At 39.3% G+C, this 23,210-nt stretch overlaps 1 protein-coding gene across 1 annotated transcript; it reads right to left on the bottom strand.

Moving 5' to 3' along the window:
* Positions 1 to 1,515: 1,515 nt before the first annotated feature.
* Positions 1,516 to 23,118, bottom strand: dcaf1 (ddb1 and cul4 associated factor 1). Its single transcript, XM_028452110.1, has 25 exons — positions 22,905 to 23,118; positions 20,410 to 20,530; positions 20,259 to 20,335; positions 20,097 to 20,170; positions 19,905 to 20,018; positions 18,927 to 19,064; positions 18,172 to 18,768; positions 17,793 to 17,894; positions 17,361 to 17,519; positions 17,058 to 17,237; positions 16,712 to 16,921; positions 15,357 to 15,526; positions 15,096 to 15,220; positions 14,625 to 14,860; positions 12,820 to 13,895; positions 12,085 to 12,283; positions 10,183 to 10,265; positions 9,576 to 9,660; positions 7,877 to 8,110; positions 5,411 to 5,504; positions 5,010 to 5,114; positions 3,752 to 3,825; positions 3,571 to 3,666; positions 3,196 to 3,466; positions 1,516 to 1,752 (listed from the first exon to the last, which is right to left on the bottom strand). The coding sequence occupies exons 2-25, from the start codon at positions 20,520 to 20,522 to the stop codon at positions 1,697 to 1,699; spliced, it is 4,668 nt and encodes a 1,555-aa protein (XP_028307911.1). The 5' UTR covers positions 20,523 to 20,530; positions 22,905 to 23,118; the 3' UTR covers positions 1,516 to 1,696.
* Between the last annotated feature and the right edge of the window lie 92 nt (positions 23,119 to 23,210).

The following is a 23,210-nucleotide window of genomic DNA, read 5'->3' on the forward strand; positions in this document are numbered from 1 at the left end:
GCTTCAGCAGGCACACTGTGTACCCAAGAGAGATATCAACCCTGATCTTTTCACAGTACGATGACTCCAATAACCCCAAGACTTATTTCAGCGATTCTCATTAATAACAACCTTAAAAAAGCTTTCATATTTAAAGGCTGTTTCTTTGATTATGCTTCAATAGATTCCTGTTATTATGTAGTTTCTGATTAAATAGGCCAGTATCACTGATCCCGATATTTGCTATTGTGTTTGTGACTTTTTATTTTGGTAAAACCTGTAACAGAACATGTATATTTGGGCCTGACTGTCACTTCTCCTCGTCGGTCTTCCTTTATTAGCTGCGAAGCCGAAACATACGCCATTGCACCTTCACTACCGATAGGACGTAAAAGCCCATCTACTTTTGTCAAACAGACAACATTACCGCCTAAAACAGCTCATGGGGCACTTTGTTGGAAAAAAGATCTCTGATTGGCTAGATTTCTAAAGCTTGAATACAAAAGCCAGAGAAGGCACAGAGGTCCAGTGTCCTCTCAGAACACTTGCGATTACAATATGCAGCACAATAGCAGCACAGCAAGACATCCAGGTCTTCTCGCTGTTAAAACAGCAGCAGTAAGCGAGCAGGAGAGAAAACCAAACTAGAGGTTTGACATTTTTACACTAGTATCATTCAAAATCAATACCACCGTTGATACATTATCAATATTTTGGTTCCATTCATCCACCACTCTTTAGTCGTTTGTTAGTGAACTTTAGTGTCTTTGGTTTCCATATTCAGCTCTGCTATAAGGAACTTTATCACACAACGAAAAGTTTGGTCATTGCTGCATCGGATGCTACAAGACGATAATTCTAAAATATCATTGAAAGAAACATTCATTTTATGACTTTATTTATAGGAAAAATACTTTAGATACATACAAGCTGTACATAAACAGTTTGAGGCAATTCATATTTCTTAACAAAAAAATGAAAAACTAGAAATTAAAATAAAACTCGAATATGAAACGTTTGCACTGCAGTCAAAAATGTGCAGATGCTAGGCGTCGATTCCACCACCAGCGGCAGTTTGAAACTCCATCAGAAGAAAAACACTTGAAATCTTTTTTCTTAGCTTTAACACAAGCACATTTAGTTTTTTATGAAAAAATTTAGCAAGTTAAATGTTTTTATTATTGTTGGTTGTTTTAAACTGAAATTGAATGTCTAATTTCCTTTGGACATTGTTGGGGTACCTGGTAACATCTTTGTGCTTTATGTTACCTTCTCGCGTCAATATGAATGCATTGTTTAGGGATAATTTCAGAGAGCATTGGATGACTTTCACTTCAACAGAAACTGATCAGTAACCCAAGGCTTTCAATGCTGATGAATCCAAAGAGGCTCAATAAATGCGCTGTGAAGGTAATAAAATATAAAATCTTTTCTACAAATCTCACTTATCCTACAACCCACTTTGTTTTTATAAAACTAAAAAGGCAGACAATCCTTTACTGCCCTATCGTAAATCAATGTGTGCGTAATTCTTTCTTCTTTCCATCACACGATGCGTGCAGACACCTTCTGTTTCAAACTGGCAGTGCCCCAACTTATCTCCCACACTATCAGCTGATATCCTCCTCTGCTCCACAAATCCGTTCTTCTCCAACGTCTGAGAGACAGAAGTGTTGACATGTTGTCGAGGTCCTCGCTGCAAAAGGCCAAAACCTCCTTACTCGTTCAGGGATAAGATGATGTCATCCTCAAGGTCAGAGTTGTCTGAGCTGTCTGTTTGTGCGACACAAAAAAAACAAAAAAAAAACACCATTTCAGAGGTGTGGGAATACAGAGAATTTGTGCTGAATTGGTCAGTGGGTGAAGAGTAGAAGTGCCCGACTTGCAAAAACAGAAACGCTTTGACTCGCTGTGTCTTTCCTTTCTCTTCAGAAATGGGATTTTTTTTTGCCGGCAGGCTAAAAGACTGGAGAGCGCGCTTTATAAATTCTTTAGAGAACGAATGTCAGTCATCAGAATTGACCTTAAGAGGATGAAACTGAACCAAATATGAGCCTCTCATAGAAACCATTATCAATGGTTTTGTATTGTCCTCGTTTATTATTTTAATATTAAAAATGTGTCAATTAACCAACCTTTACCAGGATCAAAACATCCTATAAACAGCTGATATGCATAACCCAAAACTTCTAGTGGTGAAACAACTGACTTTATATTGATTTTGATTAATATTTTTTTTTTTTTTTTTTAATCAATGTCGCTGAATGATTAGCTAAAAAAAATGGTATCTGAGATTTGTATTGCTAATTAAAACTGGACACATAAATTTTCCTACACAGCAAACTAGTAATGAACGATATCATTGGCACATTATCATATCGGCTTTAAAATTAGGTATCGGACATTGCAATGATATAATTAACCGATGAAATAACAACTTTGCTTCCTTGATCAACCTATAGACATCATATGTAGATACCTCATTGCCTGTGGAGAGGCGTGGCTAAGCGCCACCATGTTGTGTATGGAACAAACTGAAGGTCAACAGAGTAAAGAGGCACTCAACAATCTCAAAGTAGAATTAGTCACTGAATATATCGATTTCCCAACGGTTTGATTTTTTCCCTCATATATAGCTACGACACAGAACGCTTTGATCTCATCAAAAGATGCAGTTTTTACCACTAAACCAAACTGTCATCACAGCGGGGCCACAAAAACAGGATTGTCTGATCTTAGGGCGACATTATCAATGTTCATGCCAGTATTAAGAATAATGACCAATCTGAGCATTAACATTTGTTTGTTGTCTTTTTGTGTAGCCTTTTCTGAGTTTTTAAGTCATTTTGTGTGATTTGGTGTCATTTTTGGAATTTCTGCTTGCATTTTGTGTATTTTCCGAGTCATTATATATGGGGTTTTTTGTGTTGTTTGCATTTTGTTTATTGCCAATCTGTGCCTTTTTGGAGTTTCTCAGTATTTATTGTGTGTACGCAATTGTGTGTTTCTTTAGTGTCATTATGCATGCGTCATTGTTTTGTGGGTTTAGGTGGTTGTTTTGTGTGTCTGGTGTCAGTATACAGGGATATCATATATAAGCCAAAAGTCCAAAATTGTGCATCTCTACAGCTGCATTCTTCTATGAATATAAATTAGAAAACATTGGTCACATTTACAAAGACTCGCCGACAAACTGCGTAAAAAAGTGCTGCTAACCGTTGTCTCCATCCAGATCAGCATCGTCGTTGTCAGAATCATCCTCATCGTTGTCGTCATCATCATCATCATCATCCTCCTCCTCCTCCCCACCATCAGCATCATCTTCGAGAAGACGTGCAATCTCTTCATCAGAAAACTCGTCATTGCCATCGTCATCTTCGTCCTCCCCACCATTCTCGTTCTCCGGCTCCCCAATAAGAGGATCAGTATCGATGTCATCATCTGAATCCTCATCGTCATCCTCATCTTCGTCCTGATCATCATCCTCCTGAAAGGCACAGGCGATATATTTAATATATGCCAGTTCTGAGCTAAAAGGCCAATAATTTTAACTGTAAAAAAAAAAAAAAAATCGGAGGAAAAAGTAGAAACCTGATCCTCTTCATCCTCCTCCTCTTCCTCAGCAAGCCTCTGCCGGCCGACCTCATACAACCGGCACACTGTGTCAGTGTTGACTGAGTCTTGGTTCTGCAAGGAGAAAAAACAAAACGTTAAAAAGCTGTTTTAGATTTCAGGGTCAGCTTTAGCACCTGTTGAAAAGTAACAACTTCACCTCAATCACAGCAAGGTAGCAGTCTTTTGTATCTGTGCAAAGATCAAATATGTTCCTCTTGACATCAATAGTAGCTGAGAAGAGACAAGCAAAGTGTCAGTAATCGATCTACACCATGATTAACACTATTATACACTGCTTGTGTATAATAGTACAGAAGTGGATTAGGGTCAATTTTGATAAAGAATTTTTTTCTGGGCAAATCAAAAATAAAGAACTTTAGAGAATGAAATTGAAATATGTCGAGATTAAAGTATAAATTTAAAAAATAAACTAAAAAAAACAATATTGTGATAAAAGTCGAAGGAAGGTCTGCTAATAAAGTCAAATTAGAGCTGGGCGATATATCGAATATACTCGATGCACAAAAGGGCACTATTTGTTTTAAAATATTGTAGTGGCATTATGTACAAAAAGTGCACTTTAATTTTGTGTTTTGAAATGCCATGTGAGTTGCATCCTGCACTAATGTCTTGTTTTGAAATGTCTCTGTGACAATTTTGCACAGAACGTGCACTTTCTGTTGACAATTTTATGTTTGAGCCACTCACTGTTTAATAAATACAGTTATGTCAACTTTGACTTAGTTGTGATATCCCCTTTTTTGCATGAAAGTTTAAAATTGGCATATATTAATGCAGTATGATCAAGAATGTTTTAATGTAGACATATAGAATCATCATACTGGTGTGATTTTGTGCATCAAAGTGTTAATTCAAGGGTAATGCAAAATATCGAGATATATATCGTGTATCGTGACATGGCCTAAAAATATCGCGGTATTTATAAAAGGCCATATCGCCCAGCCCTAAGTCAAATTCACCAAATGACAACAAACAGCAGATCGTGGCCGTCTACAAAATCTATATTTCAAAGTTGGGTTTAATAACAAAGAGATTCTTTATTTTTTAACTCATAAACACTGTGTTGTAATCTCTAAGTTTTTGGCAATATATTATCACATTCCTTAATCTGTACAGATGGAAAAACCAGTCAAGTCTGGTAGAGGTGGAGAATTCAGTCCGTCTGAGGAGTTGTATGGAAAAAGATTAGGGACAGTTGTGATGGAGACTGTTGTCGTATATGGTGAATTGGCCCTAGTCCACTTTCACAGAATTTACTTTAATAGCAAATCTTTGACTTTAATCTCAACATTTAGACTATTCTTGATTTGCCCAAAATGATTTGTCTATCAGAATTGTCCCTAATCCGCTTCCGTATAAAAGCACTTGTAAAATATGAATACTTTAATTCTTACCTATTGGTTTGTAGTCTGTGGCATTGAAAGTCCTGAACGAGGAACCAAATGGACTTTTCATCTGCATATCCAGCATTTCATCATCATCATCCGCCTGTAACATCGCTGCAAACAAAGAGCCAGAGAGTAATGAGCTTTAAAAAACCCTGCTTGGCTGCAGTTCTGGCTCCTGAGTGCTTTCTGCTTCTTGTTGCCGGGAACGCCCATAACATGACATGAACCAGCTGGTTCCTCACGCTGCCAACTCACTACCGACTTCCATATGGCTCTCAGTGTGTTGCACCCAGTGTATGCATGCAAATAAATAGTATACCTCAAGCTTTGCTCTGTCATCATTCTAAATGAACACACATTTTTCTCAGTCAAACACGATTAGCCTAGAGTGGCCAATAGCTGCTCACCCCCATATATCACGGTGCCATTGTTGTTGAAGACCATTCTGCACTGGTCCAGTGCAGGCACTGTGTGAAGCAAGTGGAAGGTCCGCAGGTCCCACTGAACATTGCAGCTAAGGAATGGGACTTTCCTTTTCCAGCTGAATAAGACAAATGAGCTCCGAGGTTCTTGCACAATCAAATGATTAAATTCACCCTGGGGATATCATTAGTTTTTAAAGCCATAAATCTTTAATGTTTAGCAGTGAATTGACATCTTCACTGGTGGCGCCTTACAGAAGCCACTTCTACATGAATCACTGATTAAAGTTTAAGGTTTTGGTTTAAATGTAAGGAAAGTGAAATAAGTATAAACCTCTTTTCAGCCTCTGTAATACAAATACTATTATCTGTCTGTACTTGAGAAGCAATTTATAAAAATTCTTTTTTAAGTCCAATAGGGTCATTCTATGTCATTTCAACAAATTTTCAGGACCCACGCACCTCAGTTTAAAAAAAATTCTGAATTTTTACCAATTGTTCCTTAATAATTCAATTGGCCCACTATAAATACTTTGATCGGATGAATACGTTTTGAGACATGGAGAATTTAGTAAAGAGTCTGGACAATTTGTGCTTCCTTATTTTTCTTCCATTTTCAGCTTCCAATATCTAAAAAAATGCACCACATAGGAAACTGAAAGTTGGTACAGTAATACAGCTCCACCTACTCTCAGAATATACAAAAATATCTGCTTTACATTACATCTGGTGGAGATACCAGCTCCTCAAAATTGAAAAAAAGTTCATGGGGATTTGGGGCTTGAACATGTTTGGAGCTGTATTACTATACCAAAATTCAGATTCCTGTGCGATGTAGTACCTGAGATATTGGAAGCTGAAAATGGAAAAAAAATAAGGACAAGCAAAAATCGACACACACACCTCACTAAAGTGGTTATATCTTAACTCATTCAGTGCCAGCCATTCTCAGATTTTCTACCCCCTCAGTGGCAGCCGTTTTTGAGCATTTTGACTGATTTTAAAGAACCACAGAATATTTTCTATTATGACTATCTGAAATCTGACAGATTGAAGCCTCTTCTTTCATCAAAATAATTTTTTTGTTTCTGGCTCGTTTTTCGTTCTTTTGTAATCAGCCGTTGAATAGAGCAAGTTTTACACAAATCTTCAGTTTCAGAGCAAAAAGCTCAGAAAACAGCCTTTTTCTAAAAAAAAAAAACCCTGTCAGTGACTTAAAAGCTATTTTTTTTGCTTTAGTGACAACTCTAACATCTGAACATTGGTTCCTTATATATAACATAAAAAAACAGATTTATCTATCTGGGTCAGAGTTGAATGGATTTCTTACTGTATTTTGGCGTTCCTCCAACTTTCTCTCCAGTCAGTCTGCACACACGTAACTTCCTCTTCCTCCCCGACATAAAGAGTGTCACTGCTTACCCTGTTTTTTTTTTATGGTTTTATCTCAATTGTCACATTATCCATGAATTCCACACTTGCTCTGGTCGGAGTGTGCGCTGCTGTGAACGTCAACTCTGTAAGTAGCGCCATTTTCTGTCTCGTAAAACGCCTTTCCTCTCTCCCTCTTAGCTCTGCTGAGCATGGATGATCTCTCATTCAAATGTGCGCTGCTACCTCCTACGTGACATCTATTATTTTGCTATCTGGCTCAAAGGCTGGGGGTATTTTGTACCCACCTCCACACCCACCCCCTTCCTCCCAACACGCAGTGATAACCCGGTTAGTTGATGGTTTTATCTCACGATCACAACATTATCAATAATCCACTCACGTCCACACATGTTCTGTGTTAGTATGTGGTGCTGTGAGCTGCTGGATACTTCACAATATCACTCTGTAGCGACATAATCTCCCTTCTTTTCCTGCTTTGCTTGGTAGCATCAGTGGCTAATCTCTCATCGAAAGGTGCGCTGCTGCCATCTTCAGGACACAGTTGGTCACTACAACACCCCACAGCTTAGATTTTGATGAGGAACCTCCGCCAGGGTGTTTTCTAGTAATCCCCGTGAAAAAATGCAAATGACAAGTTATCTCGTCAATGGCACTGAGCGTTTGGATTTGAAATGACGAGATATCTCATCAATGGCACTGAGTGAGTTAATAAGAATTAATCCGATTAAACTGCAAATTTGCAATGTGAATCATGGAACAATGAGTAAAAAATTCGGAATTTTTGGAGGCTGAAGTCCGTGGGCCATTTGTGAAATGTCATAGAATTACCCAAAAACATTTTAAACACATTCACTAAAAAAAAGTGCGAAACTAGTTTTAAACCAACTATTTTAAAATTCTAAACCTCAATATTTTCACTTTCACCTTTACACAGCAATCATCTAAAAATCTCACTTTAAAAAGGTGTAAACCGTTTTTAATGATTAAACAAATATATTGTTTAATTCTCACAGTAAAATAAACTTTTTACAAATAAACTATAACTTTAAAGGATACAATTTCTGTGTTGATGATGACTTCCAGGCCGTTGGGATGGAACACACCACTAATGTTCATGTTGAACTTGTCAAACTTGTGGATAGCTTGAGCTGTGCGCACGTCCCATAACACGCCGTCATTTAGCACCAGGTCGTCCGTCGGGTTGAAGGTGGCGCAGTTTCTCTTGTAGTTGTTGGCAAGGTCAGGATTATTAAGAGTCAGGGTCATCTGACCCGTCTGAGTGTCGTAAATCTGATGACAAAAAGCAGAAAAAATAGATTCACACTTTGACCTTTTTCCAAGTGCTTGTCTGATCCTCGTAAATTTTAGTCTCCCATAGAAATGCTACCACACTCATGGTTGGGGTCAATTATAATTGTAATCACGTAATTGATAATCAATTACAATTATGACATAATTATAATGTAAATGTAATTGCGAAAAAATCTGTTACTGTTAAAATTGTATTTGAATTCTAATTGAGTTCAGATATTTAAATTTGTAAATTGAAATTCTATAAAAACTGTATTTTACAATTTAATTAAACGCAAACCTGTGGAACCATGTCACAGTTCTATGGATTACACATACGTAGTTAATAATTATCAAAATATGTTTCATATCAAGTTTTCCCACTACCTGTCAGTTCTCATGAGAATAATTTTACCACTAAAAAATATATAAAAAGAGGGGTATATTTACACAAACAAAGGCTCAGACACCCACACCAAAAACAGAGATACCAATATTTTATTGATTAGGAAGCCTATTAATGTAACCACGACATGAACAACAAATTGCATGATCGATAATACATTTTAGTTACCATAAGAGATGCTCACAGAAAGCAAACACAAGAGGAAGGTTCAGTTTTATGGGTTATTATTAAAGGCTCAGGAACTGAGAACGTAATTGTAATGACTTCCGGGGCAAAATAATAATTGTAATTTTATTGTAATTGGAAAAAATGCCGGTCACTGTAATCGTAACTGTGTTCCAATTGAAGATGGACAGTGTTGGCAGTAACGCATTACAATTGTTCCTGCAATATATTCCTTTTTAAAATAACGCTGTGATGTAACATTACTGAAACAGAATTGACTGTTACAATCACAGTAACGCAAGTTCCACTGACACTAAGTAATTCCACTGATATTACAATGAAAACAAAAAAACAAATAGTCAAAACAGTGTTGAAGACACCACTGTAAATTCTGCCCCTTTTTGCGGCGTAGAAGAAGAACCTTCGCACCGACTTCCTTCCTGCAGACCGGACTGTTGCAAATCATAACGCATGGCCATGGAAACGGACTATACATTTGTAAGGTGGAATTACTCCCACGATTTCAAATTCAGTCATCCATACCTAATGATACCTGAACATTAAGGCTTTCTTTGTGTTTTAATAGATACAATTATGTTTGTATATTTTTATTCAAAAGGAAAAGGAAAGTGTTTTATTGTGTCACATTTGTTGACATTAGTCTGTAATGATATCATTGTAATAGGATTAGTATTTTAAAATGGCTTCACATAACAAAAGTGTAACTCAGTTACATTTTGGAAATGGTAATATTGTAATACAAATTTGTTACATTTTAATGCCTGTAACTAGTAATATAAAATGTATTCCAATTTTAGAGTAACTTGCCCAACACTTAACATGGATAATTGAAGATGGAATTGTATTGGAAAATTTTAATTGAGCCACACTCACTCGTGCCATGTGCTCTTTGGTTCCGATGACACGGTCCTGGGAAAGCTTACTGAATTCCACGTAATGGTCACCCAGAAAGGAATTCCTGCAGACAATAGGAAAGAATTTTTAACAATGAAAACACAAAGGTGATGAAGAGTATTGCAGCAAGGCCTTTCAAAGCACAACTAAACTACACCACTGAAGAAAAAGTCAGCAGTGTGTGAGTTTTGCTTCAGTTAAATCACGCAGATGAATGAAGCCGAGTGCTTGTGTTTCCTGGGTTGAGGACTGCAGCCCACAGGACCTCAGCTTGCATCATTAAACAGCATGTCATCTTTCTTTTGTCAACTGCTTCCTTTCTGACAGACTGAACTTTCTGTATTCTGACAAGAGAAAACCACAAATGTAGGCAGCGGGATTGCAGACTAGCGTCGTCTTCAAAAAACTCTGGAGGCCGATAGTGTTGTAGTGGAATGTTAGTCATATGTAGTAGCTTCAAGCAGTTTCACACTTGAGTTCACCAAATGTATTATTAAGTGTTTCTATTTGAAGAGAGGCTCACTAAATCAGCAATGGTGTAGCTGTTTAAAATATGAGTTGAGAGTTCTTTGAAAACATCACTTACTTCATGATGAACACAGATTTCATGCCCCACAAAGCAGACAGAGGGTACGTCCAAGAGGCTGACGTTAGGAGCAGTGATCCATCCTGGAAATGTAAAAAAGTAAAATGGCTAAACAACATATGACACAGGTCAATGTCTGGGATCTATTTCTATTGTCCGTGATGAAATTGAAACTTTCTCCATCCAAATCCATTGAGGGATACTTAAATGTTTTCAACCTGCAGCTCTAGGAAGAGTCCAAATGGTTTTTTTCTATCACTACTGTTTTAAACAATATGAAAATTGTTACTTTTAGCCAATTTTATTAACATATCTATTAAAGCAGAACAAAGTAACTTGTGCTTAGCGCTCCCCCTAAAGGTCCCTTTTGGTTATGTCACTATGTCACTCCCCCGCCCCACTCCACAGCTACATGCGCACCGATCACTGAAAAATCCTAATACAATAGTGACACTAAGGGTGCTTTCACACATATAGTCCCATGTGACTAGTATGAAGGAGAGAGACAAGTAAAAAAAATGAATTATTTGGTAGTAATACGGAAGGAAGTGTGGAAATGTGTGTGAGGTGTTTGTTTATGTGCTGACAAAGCGGCTCTGAGGATGAGTGGATGAATGATAGATAGATATGTGTGTGTGTGCTCCCTGATGGAACGCTGGGTTAAGAGTGTGTGTGTGTGTGCGTGATGTGCAATCACACACACTATGACTACAGTGTATGTAATTGTTGCTGCTGAGCTGCCACTGCATGGAGTTGCTCCGTTCCTCAGACAAAGGCCATTTTTTTTAGCTGATGATAAAAGTGTGAGAAAAGTAAATTTGTAGACAACCATGTGTTGCCATGTTGCTGGTCATAATCTAGCATTAGTTTGTATTGGGCTGTCGTAAAGCAGTACGTCTTGCCACCGGGTCGGAGGCAGGAAAAGTTGCAAGCGTGGTTTTCTGGCCAGAGACAGCAGGGAGAGATGAAAGACCCCCTCAATCACCCCATAAACACTTGTATAAAAAAACATTTGAAATTTCCTTATTAGAAGATCGATGCCAAACAAAACACATAATTGTGCACGATATTCGTTTTATTAACTTTTAAAAATGGGACAACTTTACCGTTTTACGTGATTGATGACATGAAAAGCCCCATTTAGCCTATTGTTTTTTTTTTATTGGAGTGAAGCATTCACCTGCTTTTTAGACCATTAGTAGTGAAAATTGCAAATTGTGGTGCTTTTGGTTGCAATCAGGAAATGTAAAAGATGCCAATGTAAACCGCTTTTGTTTACCAAAGAGGATAAACAAAATCTGTGATGCAAAAAACTGGGACGCAATTCCTACTCTGCTGTTTCGTAGAGAAGGTATGAAACAGAGAAGAAGAGCTCTCCTAAGAAACCTTACTCTCCCTTAAGTATATGTTTATATAAAGCAAATGCTGAAAAAACCAAATAAAAACACTACGGTGATGTGACTATAGCTTGTAAGTATATAAAGACATTCTCTGCTATATGTGTTCTGTGGTAGGCCACAGGTTAAAGACAATGTCATACTTACACTAGCAGATATAATTATTGAGAATAATTCCTTTAGTTCAACAATCTAGATGTTTAACTTAAATGTTAAAACCTCTTCTCTTCACTCTTTTACTCCTTAATTAATGATCAGTATCATCATTATGGCTGACAAATGATCAATGAAAGGTTAACAACAACTTTACATTATTTCAACACAGTCCTTGCAGGTTTCACCTTGTTCTTGTTGTTTTTAATCAAATACTTGAAAAAGATGCTCTTTGTGACATAAAACTAGGATTGGATTTCATGTGAACCTTAAGGTTTTGAGATTCATTGGCCCTTTACAGCTCAAACACGTGATGGCATTGCCATCAGGGGAAGTGTGTGCATCTACTGACCCTTGAGGGTTCCAGGTGAGTGATAGCAGAGCTGTGACAACTATAGCTGGCTTCCTCCTGGCCTGTGAACACATTGTAGAGTTTGAGCTGCCCTGTGCACGTGCCGAGCATCAGGAACCGCTCACGAGCTGAGAAGGCACAACACATGAATCCGCTTTCATCCTCATCTGCCTCCCTGAACACAGAGATTGGCCGAAACCTGCAAAAAAAAAAAAATCATCAAATTAAATAAAATGTATGTGAAAAGTAGTGAAGCACCAAAATTCCGGCCACCGAAAATGGCCCAAATGGGGAGTTTCAGTCGCAACCAAAGCACACGTGGAGATTCACACGCTCTGTGACTTAAATGCACTTTGTGTTTTCATGAAAAAACATATTTAATTTGACTCTCTTTCAGCAGCCCAGTCTGTTATAGGTCTGTGCAATATTATTTAATGTATGAATGGGGTCAAGTTAAACATTTAATTTTCTATATTTAATATTGTAAATTTTTAATTGATTTATTCTTTGACGCATTATTATTAATTAATACAATTGCAATGTTTTAATTTGAGTGAGGTTAGTACACATTCAGAGCCATAAATGCAATGGGACTTGTAATTTATTTCGGTGTTTCAGCCTTGGTTTGTTCATTTTCGGTTTCGGCCAAGAATTTTTATTGTGGTGCATCCCTAGTGAAAAAGATTACAATGTGTGTGTGCCAGCTAAAATTGTGGATGTAGTTGTAAAACAAACCTGCTGAAAATGAGATGTCTGTCAAAACATCCTCCGTCCACACCTCCATATTTTGGATAAATAACCCGCTGTGTGTGTCGAGAGGTAAAGCTGATGGGGGCCTGGCGCTTCTGCTTGGGTTCAGGGCACTGATGAGGGGTGAAGAGAGAAAAAGGTGGGCACGTAGCCACGGGGTTTTTACAACGTGCGTGCTGCTCTCTCAGGTACTCTGTGATAATGCCGTCCAAAGCGGGGGGAGAGGGGAGGTGTCTGTCAAATTGTTTTTTCATTGCAGGACTCTGGCTGAAGGCACCGTGGTCAGACTTCTGCCGCAGCACCCGAGATTTCTTGCAGCTCACTGTGCTGCATGGCGTCTGACGATCTCGAGAGAAAATTATTCTTCCGATCAATGGTGAGCCGTGGTTACAGTGAGAGTTGGACGCTGAGGAAAAGGCAGTGGAAGAAGTGCTGGTTGGTTGTGACGTAGAAGGTCGAGTTTGTTGATGACTGGACGCAGGGGCTGATGAATAAGAGGAATGGCTCCCGTGTCTTACTACAACTCCATTAGCAAGCCGTGGGTTCCGAGGCAGAGTAGCACCAGGAGATACAGATGGAGGCGGAGCAACAGGAGTAAAAGCTGAGGCTGAATGAGAAGAATGAGCCACACATGACATGGGGAGCTCTGCCTCCTTAGTGAGGGAGGTGGCGGTGTCGTGGAGGCCTTTGGCCATGAGGTGGTTTCTAATGAGAAGCAGGAGCTCTTTTTCAGGGAACGTGATCCTGGACTGGGCCACCACACTGGCCCTTTGCAGCCAGGCCAGGGACACGTCTGTTCCGATCAAAAGCGGTTTCCCAGAAATTCTTTCAATCAACTCAGCTGCAAACTTACAGAACTTGACATGTTCGCTGCGTTTGTCCTGCAGCAGGGGCTCCTTCATGAGCTGCTGAATGTGTCCGCTGCTGAACAAAGGCAATTTACTAATGATCTGCCTGACAGAGCAGGAGCGGGACAGACCAACCAAAGCTTTGCACGAAAGAGCTCTGATCTGATCCGCATCCGTAATAGGCATTTTTACCGTCAGCAGGGATAGCAGCACCTAAAGGGCACACAGAATATACATAAAAACATTGATTCAACACATTTTATACACATGCTTATCCTGTTTAGGACCATGGGCAATGAAGCATATCCCAGCTGTCTTTGGGTGCCAAGAATCCTCTAGACAGGACGCCAGCCTTTTGAAGGGCTTAGAGACTAAAACCCACAGTTACACAGAAAATGCATTCCTCTGGAAACTCACTCCATACTGATTTTAATAATTAGAGAACCTACATGCAGTGACGCTAACCATGACATCACTGATGAGGCCTGCTATATCTTTGTACGACATAAATATAAATATGAATGAATGGAAACATATTCCACCTAACAGTTGGGTTGGGCATTGAGTGCAGAGCATCAATTGGTCACGGGACTAACTCAGATTCTCCCAGAACTGCTCAAATTTAAAAATTTAGATTCCTACTTTTAATACCCAGTCCGCCGAACGGAAGAAGCTGTCGAACACCCACAAAGGAGAATCCACCGGAAGTGTTAGCTTTAACATTTAGGTCAGTTAGGGAATAACAGGAGAGCTACGCTAATTAATACTGAGCTAAAGTTACAGTAATAGCGACATCTTTAGGAATCAGAAATGGAATTGCTCAAAATTAAACGATACCCAACCCCACTTATCAGTCCTCTTCTTCATACTCAAAGATGCCAAATTAAAGTCATTACTTCACAATAAAAGTATCCAAAGGCATGTGATGAGTGCAGACTCTACCTTGATGCCATTGTTAGACTGCACCACATTCCACATTTTGGTAAGGACGCTCTCACTAGCTTTGGTGTGATGGGACAGGCGACGCCGAGGGGTGCCAGCGATAAACTTGCCAATGCTGGACATGCGTTTGTCTGGAGCGCAGACGCAGTTGATGACGACCTGCAGGGCCGACTTCTGAATCTCAGCATCGTTTACGAAAACTTCGCCCTCAGCCACTGCGAGGACTATGCTCATCCCTGAAAGGAGAAACCAACGACTAAATCAAAGTGCTTTAAATAAATAAAAATATGCAGATAAACAAGCTGTTAAATGCAGTTTTCTTCATTCAAATTACCAAATAGTGTAAGATGTGCTCTGAGGGGCTAAAACTGCCTAAATCTACTATTAAACAGACTACATAGATATATTAAATCTCTACACCTAAATGTTCCAATGTTATCTTTAATGATTTTAGGCTCTGATGACACATACCAACAGTAGAAACTGTTGATCCTCCCTCTTCTAGCACTGCAACAGCCTCAGACAAGAGCAGCTGGGTCTTTGGCACAACCGTGAGGATACTCAGGATGTCAAGGGCATAGCGGACAGTGTCACTCCTATAGCCAAAGGAAAAAAGACACAATATATCAGTTCAAGAGCAAATAAACAAAAACAAACTGGTGAAATATTGAGCGTACATACAAATGCAGATTTTTGACAACATTCATTTTTCATTAGTGACTATGTCATTACCTGCCATAATAGGTCCTCCAGTCACAAGCAATAGAAATGAGCTGCAGGAGTAGCTGGACACAGGACAGCTTGTAAAAGACTTCCGCAGGTTCCCAATAAAGTCGCAGAGGACCATACTCTATGAGATACTCCATCATTTCCACCACCTGTTCACGGCTATAGCTGACAGCCTTAACAAAAACACAGAAGTTCATTTGTTGACTAAATGATAAACATAAGAAAAAAAAACCATGTACTGCATTATCCGGTATATAAAACGCTATTTGTATTGATTTTAAGTTGAGGATGCAGCAACACGGCAGAGCACTCTATGGGCCATATCCACAAAGAATAGAGCACAAACGCGTTAACACCACAATTTGCTCATTATAATTTGCTCTAATCATATACGGGCACTATCACACTAACAAAGTATGCCATCTTTAAGTGTCCCTAAAAATCAGGGGTGGTGTAAATTTTGCAACTCAGTCCAGTTGGAGGACAGCACAGTGCAGCATGAGATGTAAGATAATACTAGTGTTCACTTGCATAAACATGTTTATGCAAAGTCAGAAATACGTGTTAACTGCGCTGCTCTAACTGCAAGTAGCAAATCACGCTGGTGTTTTAGCAGCTATTTGCTCTGAGTCTTATTTCCATATGAGGGTTGCAAATTTGCACAGGAGTAAGAGTATTCCCTCATTTACATACAATCAAATGAGACCGGCGCTACTGGCGGTGGTGGCACGGTTTGCCTATGCTCTGTGGAGAGTGCGTACAGTTTTTTTCTCATTTGCGCCAGTTCAGCGTTGCATACTCGGCGCAATTCTTTGGAGGATGTGACCCGATGTGTGATTTTTCAGCAAGTTGGCACACACATGTCCAGTGAAAGCAGTTGTTGGGAGGCAGAACCGCTTAGGGGCCACTGTCATCCCTGCAGCGGGAAGTCTAAACTAGCACAGATGTGATGTTTTGGGAACAGTGAATGCAGTGAGGCACATACAGCACGCAGGATGGATGCGACTTGCCTCGTACGCAGGACAGTGTCTGAATGGGAGAAATTGCGTGGGAGCGAGTGGCTGCCGAAGCTAATACCTGTAATAAATTAAAAGTTTATGGACTGAGAAGGGCTGTGAAACTCATCAAAAGTAAATGTAAATCTCTAATAAACCAAAACAAAAGTTCTGATAGAATAAATCATTTTGAGGGAACCCTCATCAGCCAATAAGAGTGCGGCTTTTGGTCACGGTGTGGCCTATCAGTGGATTTTTCCAGGAATATTGTAAATGTTTTGGAAAGCAGCCAATACAGTGGTGTGCTCTATAACCCGGAAAATAACTTGTAACATTGCAGCGATGTTTTCGGTGTCCTCTCACCTTGTAGTAAGGCTGTGAATGAATCAGGGCACCCCCCTCTGTGCGCTGCAGCGATTGCTTCACCTGCTCCACCTTAATTGCAAGATGGGCCTCGAAGTACCTGCGCACAGCCATGCAGGTGTGCTTGGCTGTCTGCCTACTGGAGAAAATCTCATCGTCACTTAGCAGAGCTCCCTGGTCTTCGGGGTTCAGGATTTCCAAAGTACTAACCTGAAAGCAGCCAGTTTAAGCCAACATTAATGCTCTTTTTACTTTTTTTGGCTCCTTAAAGATTGCTGGATTGGGTTTTCTAGCAGAATGTATGTACAGTGATAATAGTTGAGAGGAGCATGCACGCTTGTTTTACCAGATTGACAAGGCGCCGGAGTCCGTCTTGCCTGTCAAAAAGCTCCAGGACGGCCCGGAAAGAAAAGGAGATGGAGAAGAACATGGTGGCATGGCAGCAGCCTGATGCATGTGAGCACTCCAGGAGCCACAGTGTGTAACCAACAACGTCCGACAAGATGGCATGGGGCAACATGCACACCTTGAAGAGAGAAGACAGCCATGAATACAAACTGTACATTTCTGCAAGATTAATGAAATACTGCTAATAATTCCTTTTAATACATGTTTTTAACTAATAGTTTGTTTTGTGCTTGTTCTGTACCCTCTCCATTGCATCTTGATTATAGGCAAGGTAGTAGAGGCACAGTGACACCCCAGTGGCAGCCATTGATGGCCTGGGGATTTCCAGCAACTTCTGAACCCCTCCGTGAGCAACAAACTCAGCAGCAAACTTTTTGTGCAACAGCAGGGAAGCCAGATACTAAGAAAGAAAAAAGAAGGCACATTAATCGGTCTCATGATGATGATGTTACTTTATTTGTTTATTTGGAGAGGACAGTGCAAATTAATGAACACCAGTACTTTGTGTAAATGTGCCAGATTTAGCCATTAGTTACTTGGACATACTATACACACGAACATGAACATAATACATACATTATTTACGACCAACCGAAGCAATTTCTTTTTGAAAAAACTTTTATCGATGACCACATGACTGATTTAAAAGCTTGCTACAAAAGAGCAAATTTACCTTCAGGGCCTCAAAGGTGAGTTGAACATCATTGGTCTGCTTTAAATCCATATAGTGCATGAGAAGCTCACGAGCTCCCATTTGCATAAACACGGCCAGCAGCTACAGGAAAACAAGAAATTCACAATTCAAAGAAAATGATCTTATAATCTATATATTCAAATAAAGAAACACGTGATTATTCTTAAGTCTTCACTTTATCTAGAACCCTAAAACGTAATCTCCCGTTAAGTACTATTAAAGCATTTCAGAATCCTCCGATATAAGCTTTGATCAACGTCTGATAATTAAATGACTGATTAACAAGACAAACATTCATTTTTATCAGTAGATTATAAATTCTGATAGCAGTAGCTGCTCTGAATAAACATGGACCAACCTCCTGGTACTCCCCTAGAGGAGTGAGATACTGCAAAATGAGCCTCTGCTCGATCTCTGGGGTCAAAGGGTACAGATGATAGTTGTTGCCGATCACCCAGGGGCTCATCTCAGACCAGCTGCTGTTGGACAGCTCGCTGAAGTTCCTCTCTGTCTCTGGCAGAGAGAAGTTTAATTTGTGTTTTGCAGACCTGCCACCCTCCCTCTCTGCTCTCCGTTTAAGGTAACTGCTGCTATCAGGCATGCTGTGCAGCATCAGTGAACTGGGGGCAGACATGGGCTTCATCATGGTCTTAAAGGCCGAGTTGGCACTGCTGCTCGTCTTGTGAGCGGAGTTGGGACGGAAGGAAAGCTCGTTTTCAGGCTCGATGGTTGAGAAGGAATTGTTCCGTTCTACCTCACTTCCAGTTCCATCTTTTTCTGTGCCGTTCCTTTCCAGTGCAAAGGCCTTTTCTTCAAAGCCTCCGTCAACAGTCACTTCATCTAAAGGTACCAACGGCTCACTGACAGTTTTTCTGGGGCTGGGCCGTTTCATCTCTTTTTTGTTCTCTGTATCCTTATCTTGAAGCTCGCGCAACCGATGCAACATCAAAGGCACCTGTTTGGAGTTAATCATTGAACATAAAGTGATGAACAGTCGCTCTAATATTCCACCTACTGGTTGTAAAGCAAATTGTGTCATAAAAGTTTAATCAGTAGATCCATAAACTACAACACAAACTTATATAAACAAAGCACAATAAAATTCCTACTGACCAAAACAGAATTCTCCTCTCTGTAGTTAGCTGCGATGTCCTGGTTCTCCATGGCTCCCGCTAACAAACCGGTGGCATAAATTCGTAGGGGCTGCTCAGCCTCCTGAGCCCACTTAAAGAGACGCTCAACGATTCCCTCCTGAAATAACAAAAACAAAAAGCTGTGAAACACTTATGGACTTAATATGTATAGGATCATTATACAGTGGTTTCTAACCACCGAGCCGTAGACCGGTCCGTGGATCATTTGGTACTGGGCCTCAAAGAAAAAACAAAGTTGTACAATATTAAATGTTTTATTTTTATTAGTGTTCTGGGTATTGTAGAATAGAATATATTTTAATGTCATTGCAACAGGAACAACAATATTTAAAAGTGCCATCCAGAGCCAAGACAATTATACAAATACGATAGAATAAATAAACAATAAAAATCAGTTAAAACCCATCACGCTCACAGATAGTCGTGCTTTCATTATTGCACTTTTCCCCCTAAAGACACTGCACCTTAGGTTTGTTTTTTGATGTAGAGTGCGGTGAACGCTGTGGGATAAAAAGCATTTTTAAATCTGTTCGTTCTTATCTCAATAGATGAGAAACATGGAAATTTCTGCTTTTGTACACATTGCTTCCTGGCTTAACAGTGAGGAAGTAAGACAGGCAGATGCATAGATATGAATGTATGTTTTCATATCTATGAGCACCAGCACAGCAGTAACTTGAACAAACTACATACTACTGAGGTGTTTGCTGTAAGAAACTTTGCGCGAATCACTCTTGTTTGAGGAACGTAATTAGGGCCCGAGCACTAGGACCCTGTTGTAACTCTCTCTTGACTTTTCTCTTGCAGCTGTTATGTGAACTTTGGCAGCAATATCAATAATCTGGCTATTAGTGAATATGGAAAAAGGCTCAATCACAGTTGAGGGTTGGGAACAACATCAATCTCCTGTGTAAAAATACAAGAGAAGACGACGCACCTTTTCCTGAAACACTACAGCTGTCTCCAGTCCAGGCATGATGTTTTGCAGTAGACGACACGCTGCTGCGTTCAGGGGAAATTCTCTGCTAGTCATCACATAGCTGTTCACCAACTGTAAACCAAAAGGATTTTATAGTTGACAAATTCACATAACATAATTTAAAGAAAAAAACTCTAAATGTTTCCTTACAGCATTCATGAAGTCATCGTTCTTAAACAAAATCTTAAGAAGATGCCCCAACATACATTCTGGATCAGCTCTTCCTGAATGCAAAAACAGAAACAGTAAGAGGGTGAAACTGAGCTCTACTTTTCATGTTTTTCTATGTATATTTCTATGTTAATTTCCTACCTGGGTGGCGATCATCAAAGGGATCTGGATCTGCTTTATGATACTCTTCCGTCTCTTTCTCCACAAGATCTGAGATTCTGAAAGATTTCCAACTATTTATACCCACCTTCATTGTTTTTAACTTAGCAAACCAGTGAACAGTGCTCCTTACTTGGTGAGAAGGTTAACCAGTTCCTGGGTGCTACCTTGTTGCACTCTCTCCCACTGTTCCAGCAGAGCAGTCAGCTCTGCCTTTGAGTCCACACTGGCAGACGCCGCCGCCATCACAGAGCCTAAAAGAACAATTAATGTATGAAGCAAGATGAAGGCAGGTGCAGAATAAGAGCAATACAAATGCAACCTAGACATCAGGCTGTGTGATTACGTTTGAACAAACTATTAAGGGTTAAAAAATTTGCCTAGTGAGTAAAACCTCTAGTGGGAATGTTTCCTCTAGACAATTTTAATTTGAAAAAACGGAATTGTGCAACAGTGACTTCCAGTTGATTAACACACCAGTTGACAATGTATTAGTTCATTTAAAAAAAAGGGGGGGTGGCTCATAATGACTGCCAATTGCAGATTGAACTTAATCACACCCACTGTCAGTTTAGAAATTTAAAACCAGAAGCGTAGGTGGCAGGCGGAATCGCCAACTACTCTCTTTCTGGCTGCCTTCTACTCTTAAACATGTTCAGAAATGATTCCTTACTCCTTTAGCACCAAAATAATATCTGTAAAAGTCAGGTTTTCCTATTAGCCCTGTCTGCTAGCGCATAGCATCTCTTCTTCACTGCGCAGAATAGCTGCATTTTGACCAACCACTGGGTTACCAGCGTCATCTGCTGGTCGAAACAGATATCTGGCAACTGCAACTGAAGGAAAACAATCATTGTCTCTAAATATTTCCCCAATAATACAATGAATTTTAACATTCACAACATTATTGAATTGATCTAAATTAAATAAACATCTTTAAGAAAGATTCAACAAAGAAAAGAGTTGCTGGTAAGAATAATTCACTGACCAAATTCAAAAAAATAGATTTTGAAGGAGTTTTTAATTATTCTCTATGGAATTGAATATGTTTTTTGTTTTTTTGTTTTTTAAATGTTCATGGTCAATATCATCATGAATTATATATAGCATTCCACCTTTTTTTCTGGACATCTCTATTTTGTATTAAAATACTAATTTTAGTAGTTGGTGCTCAGTGTTTTTGCTACTTCTCAGGACAGCAGGAAAAGCAGAGTTAGATGGATTTCTGAGTGTGCCCTAACCCAGACCTTCCCCTAAAAAAGCCACACTACAGAACTCACTCTTACATGCTGTCTTTTATAGGAGAAAAAGCCAAAAGTGGCACATATTGGGCAGCTGTTTGTCAATAAATATGCCCATGTGACAATTGGCATTGACAAATTTAACCCAGAATTGTTTTTCTGGTAAGACTTTGAGTTACAAATATTGAGATTCATGTCGTATATCGCCATTTTGAGAAAAAATATTGAGATATGAGTATTTGTCCATGTCGCCCAACCCTAGTTTTGAGAGAAAAGCCTTGTTCCAATTGATAATGTGCCCCATCAATTATAGCTATAGGAGAAACAAGTTATAACTCATCTTTGTCCACATTTATTGATGAGCAAGTGGTTGATATTAAGGTTTATGATAATACTGACATTTGACCTTCTTGACCGGATCCATCACCAACTAGTTTGGAAATGCACTTCAGGAAATATGTTTACACATTCAAAAAACAATTCAACTAAGACAGCAACAATTGTACAGTAAAAGCAGCCGTCAGGAGGCAGAATGTCAGTTTTTTAGCAATGTCGTGCAGCCCTAAACCCGACACACGTCTCCACATCAAACCTAGTGAAATAAATGCTTTTGTTTGTGGAAAAAACTTATTTCATGATAAAAATTCTTCAACTAGAATGTGTGTATTGCAAATTCAAAAAGTGAAGAAAAAAATATTCTTAGGGGTAAACATTTTATCTTAATTATATTATAATACTTGTTTTTCAAAGTAGTACATACTAAAGACCCTATACCAACCTAGATAGCTATGTCATGATGTCTGTATTCAGGATTTGAAAAAGTTATTTCCACTTCAGTTCTGATCAGTTCCGATCAGTTCCCTTAGAAAAAGGCGTGATAACAAACAACATTTAAATATGTCACCAAGCCGATATTGATGTGAATCCTGGCTCCATCTTTGGTTGAAGGCTAATAAGTACACCTGACTAGAGACAAGCTGTCAAACTAGTGCTATGCTAGTGCTAACAAATCCTAGCTTGCTCCTTTGAACAACATTTTCTTATTTATTCAAACACATAATTTCAGCTCAAATGCTTTTGAGTGTCTTGACTCTTTTAAGGTTGATACGTCCTAATTATTACCATCATTGCATTCAGCAGAAGCCCTGGCTGCTTCACTCTAAAGCTAGTTGGTTAAAGCTAAGTTATTAGCTCTATAGCTCATTGGACACGCAATAAAAAAGTACAAAAGTTTCGCGTTGCTCAATTCATGCAAATTGTGAACGGTCCATACAACCGTAGTTTATAATTACTGTTCATAAAACAAGTCCAAACATAACGTTACCTTAAGGGGCTAGCTGATGGCTAGCAGCTAACCGAGGCTAGTTATCTAGCATGCTAACTTTACCTTGTTGGTCCACGCAGCTCTTTGGCCGTTTTCCGCCAACTTTCTCAAGATTTTATCCTACAGAAACAGACTCCGGTTTGATCGCTGCCAGAAGAGTCCGATTATTTTATTCAATGTCTCAAATAGGAAGCTTAAATCCCTATATTGTAGCGTTGTGTTGACGCTCTATTATCATTATGGAAAACACGTTCTTCACTTCGTCACAAGCGCGCCCGTCGACTGCAAATGACGCAACAAGTCCGGAAATAGTTTTTTATTTTTTTTCTTAAAACCTTTCTGTGAATGGCGTAATAACATATGTCGGGT

This window comes from Gouania willdenowi, chromosome 7 (assembly GCF_900634775.1).
Source record: "Gouania willdenowi chromosome 7, fGouWil2.1, whole genome shotgun sequence".
Taxonomy (NCBI): Eukaryota; Metazoa; Chordata; class Actinopteri; order Blenniiformes; family Gobiesocidae; genus Gouania; species Gouania willdenowi.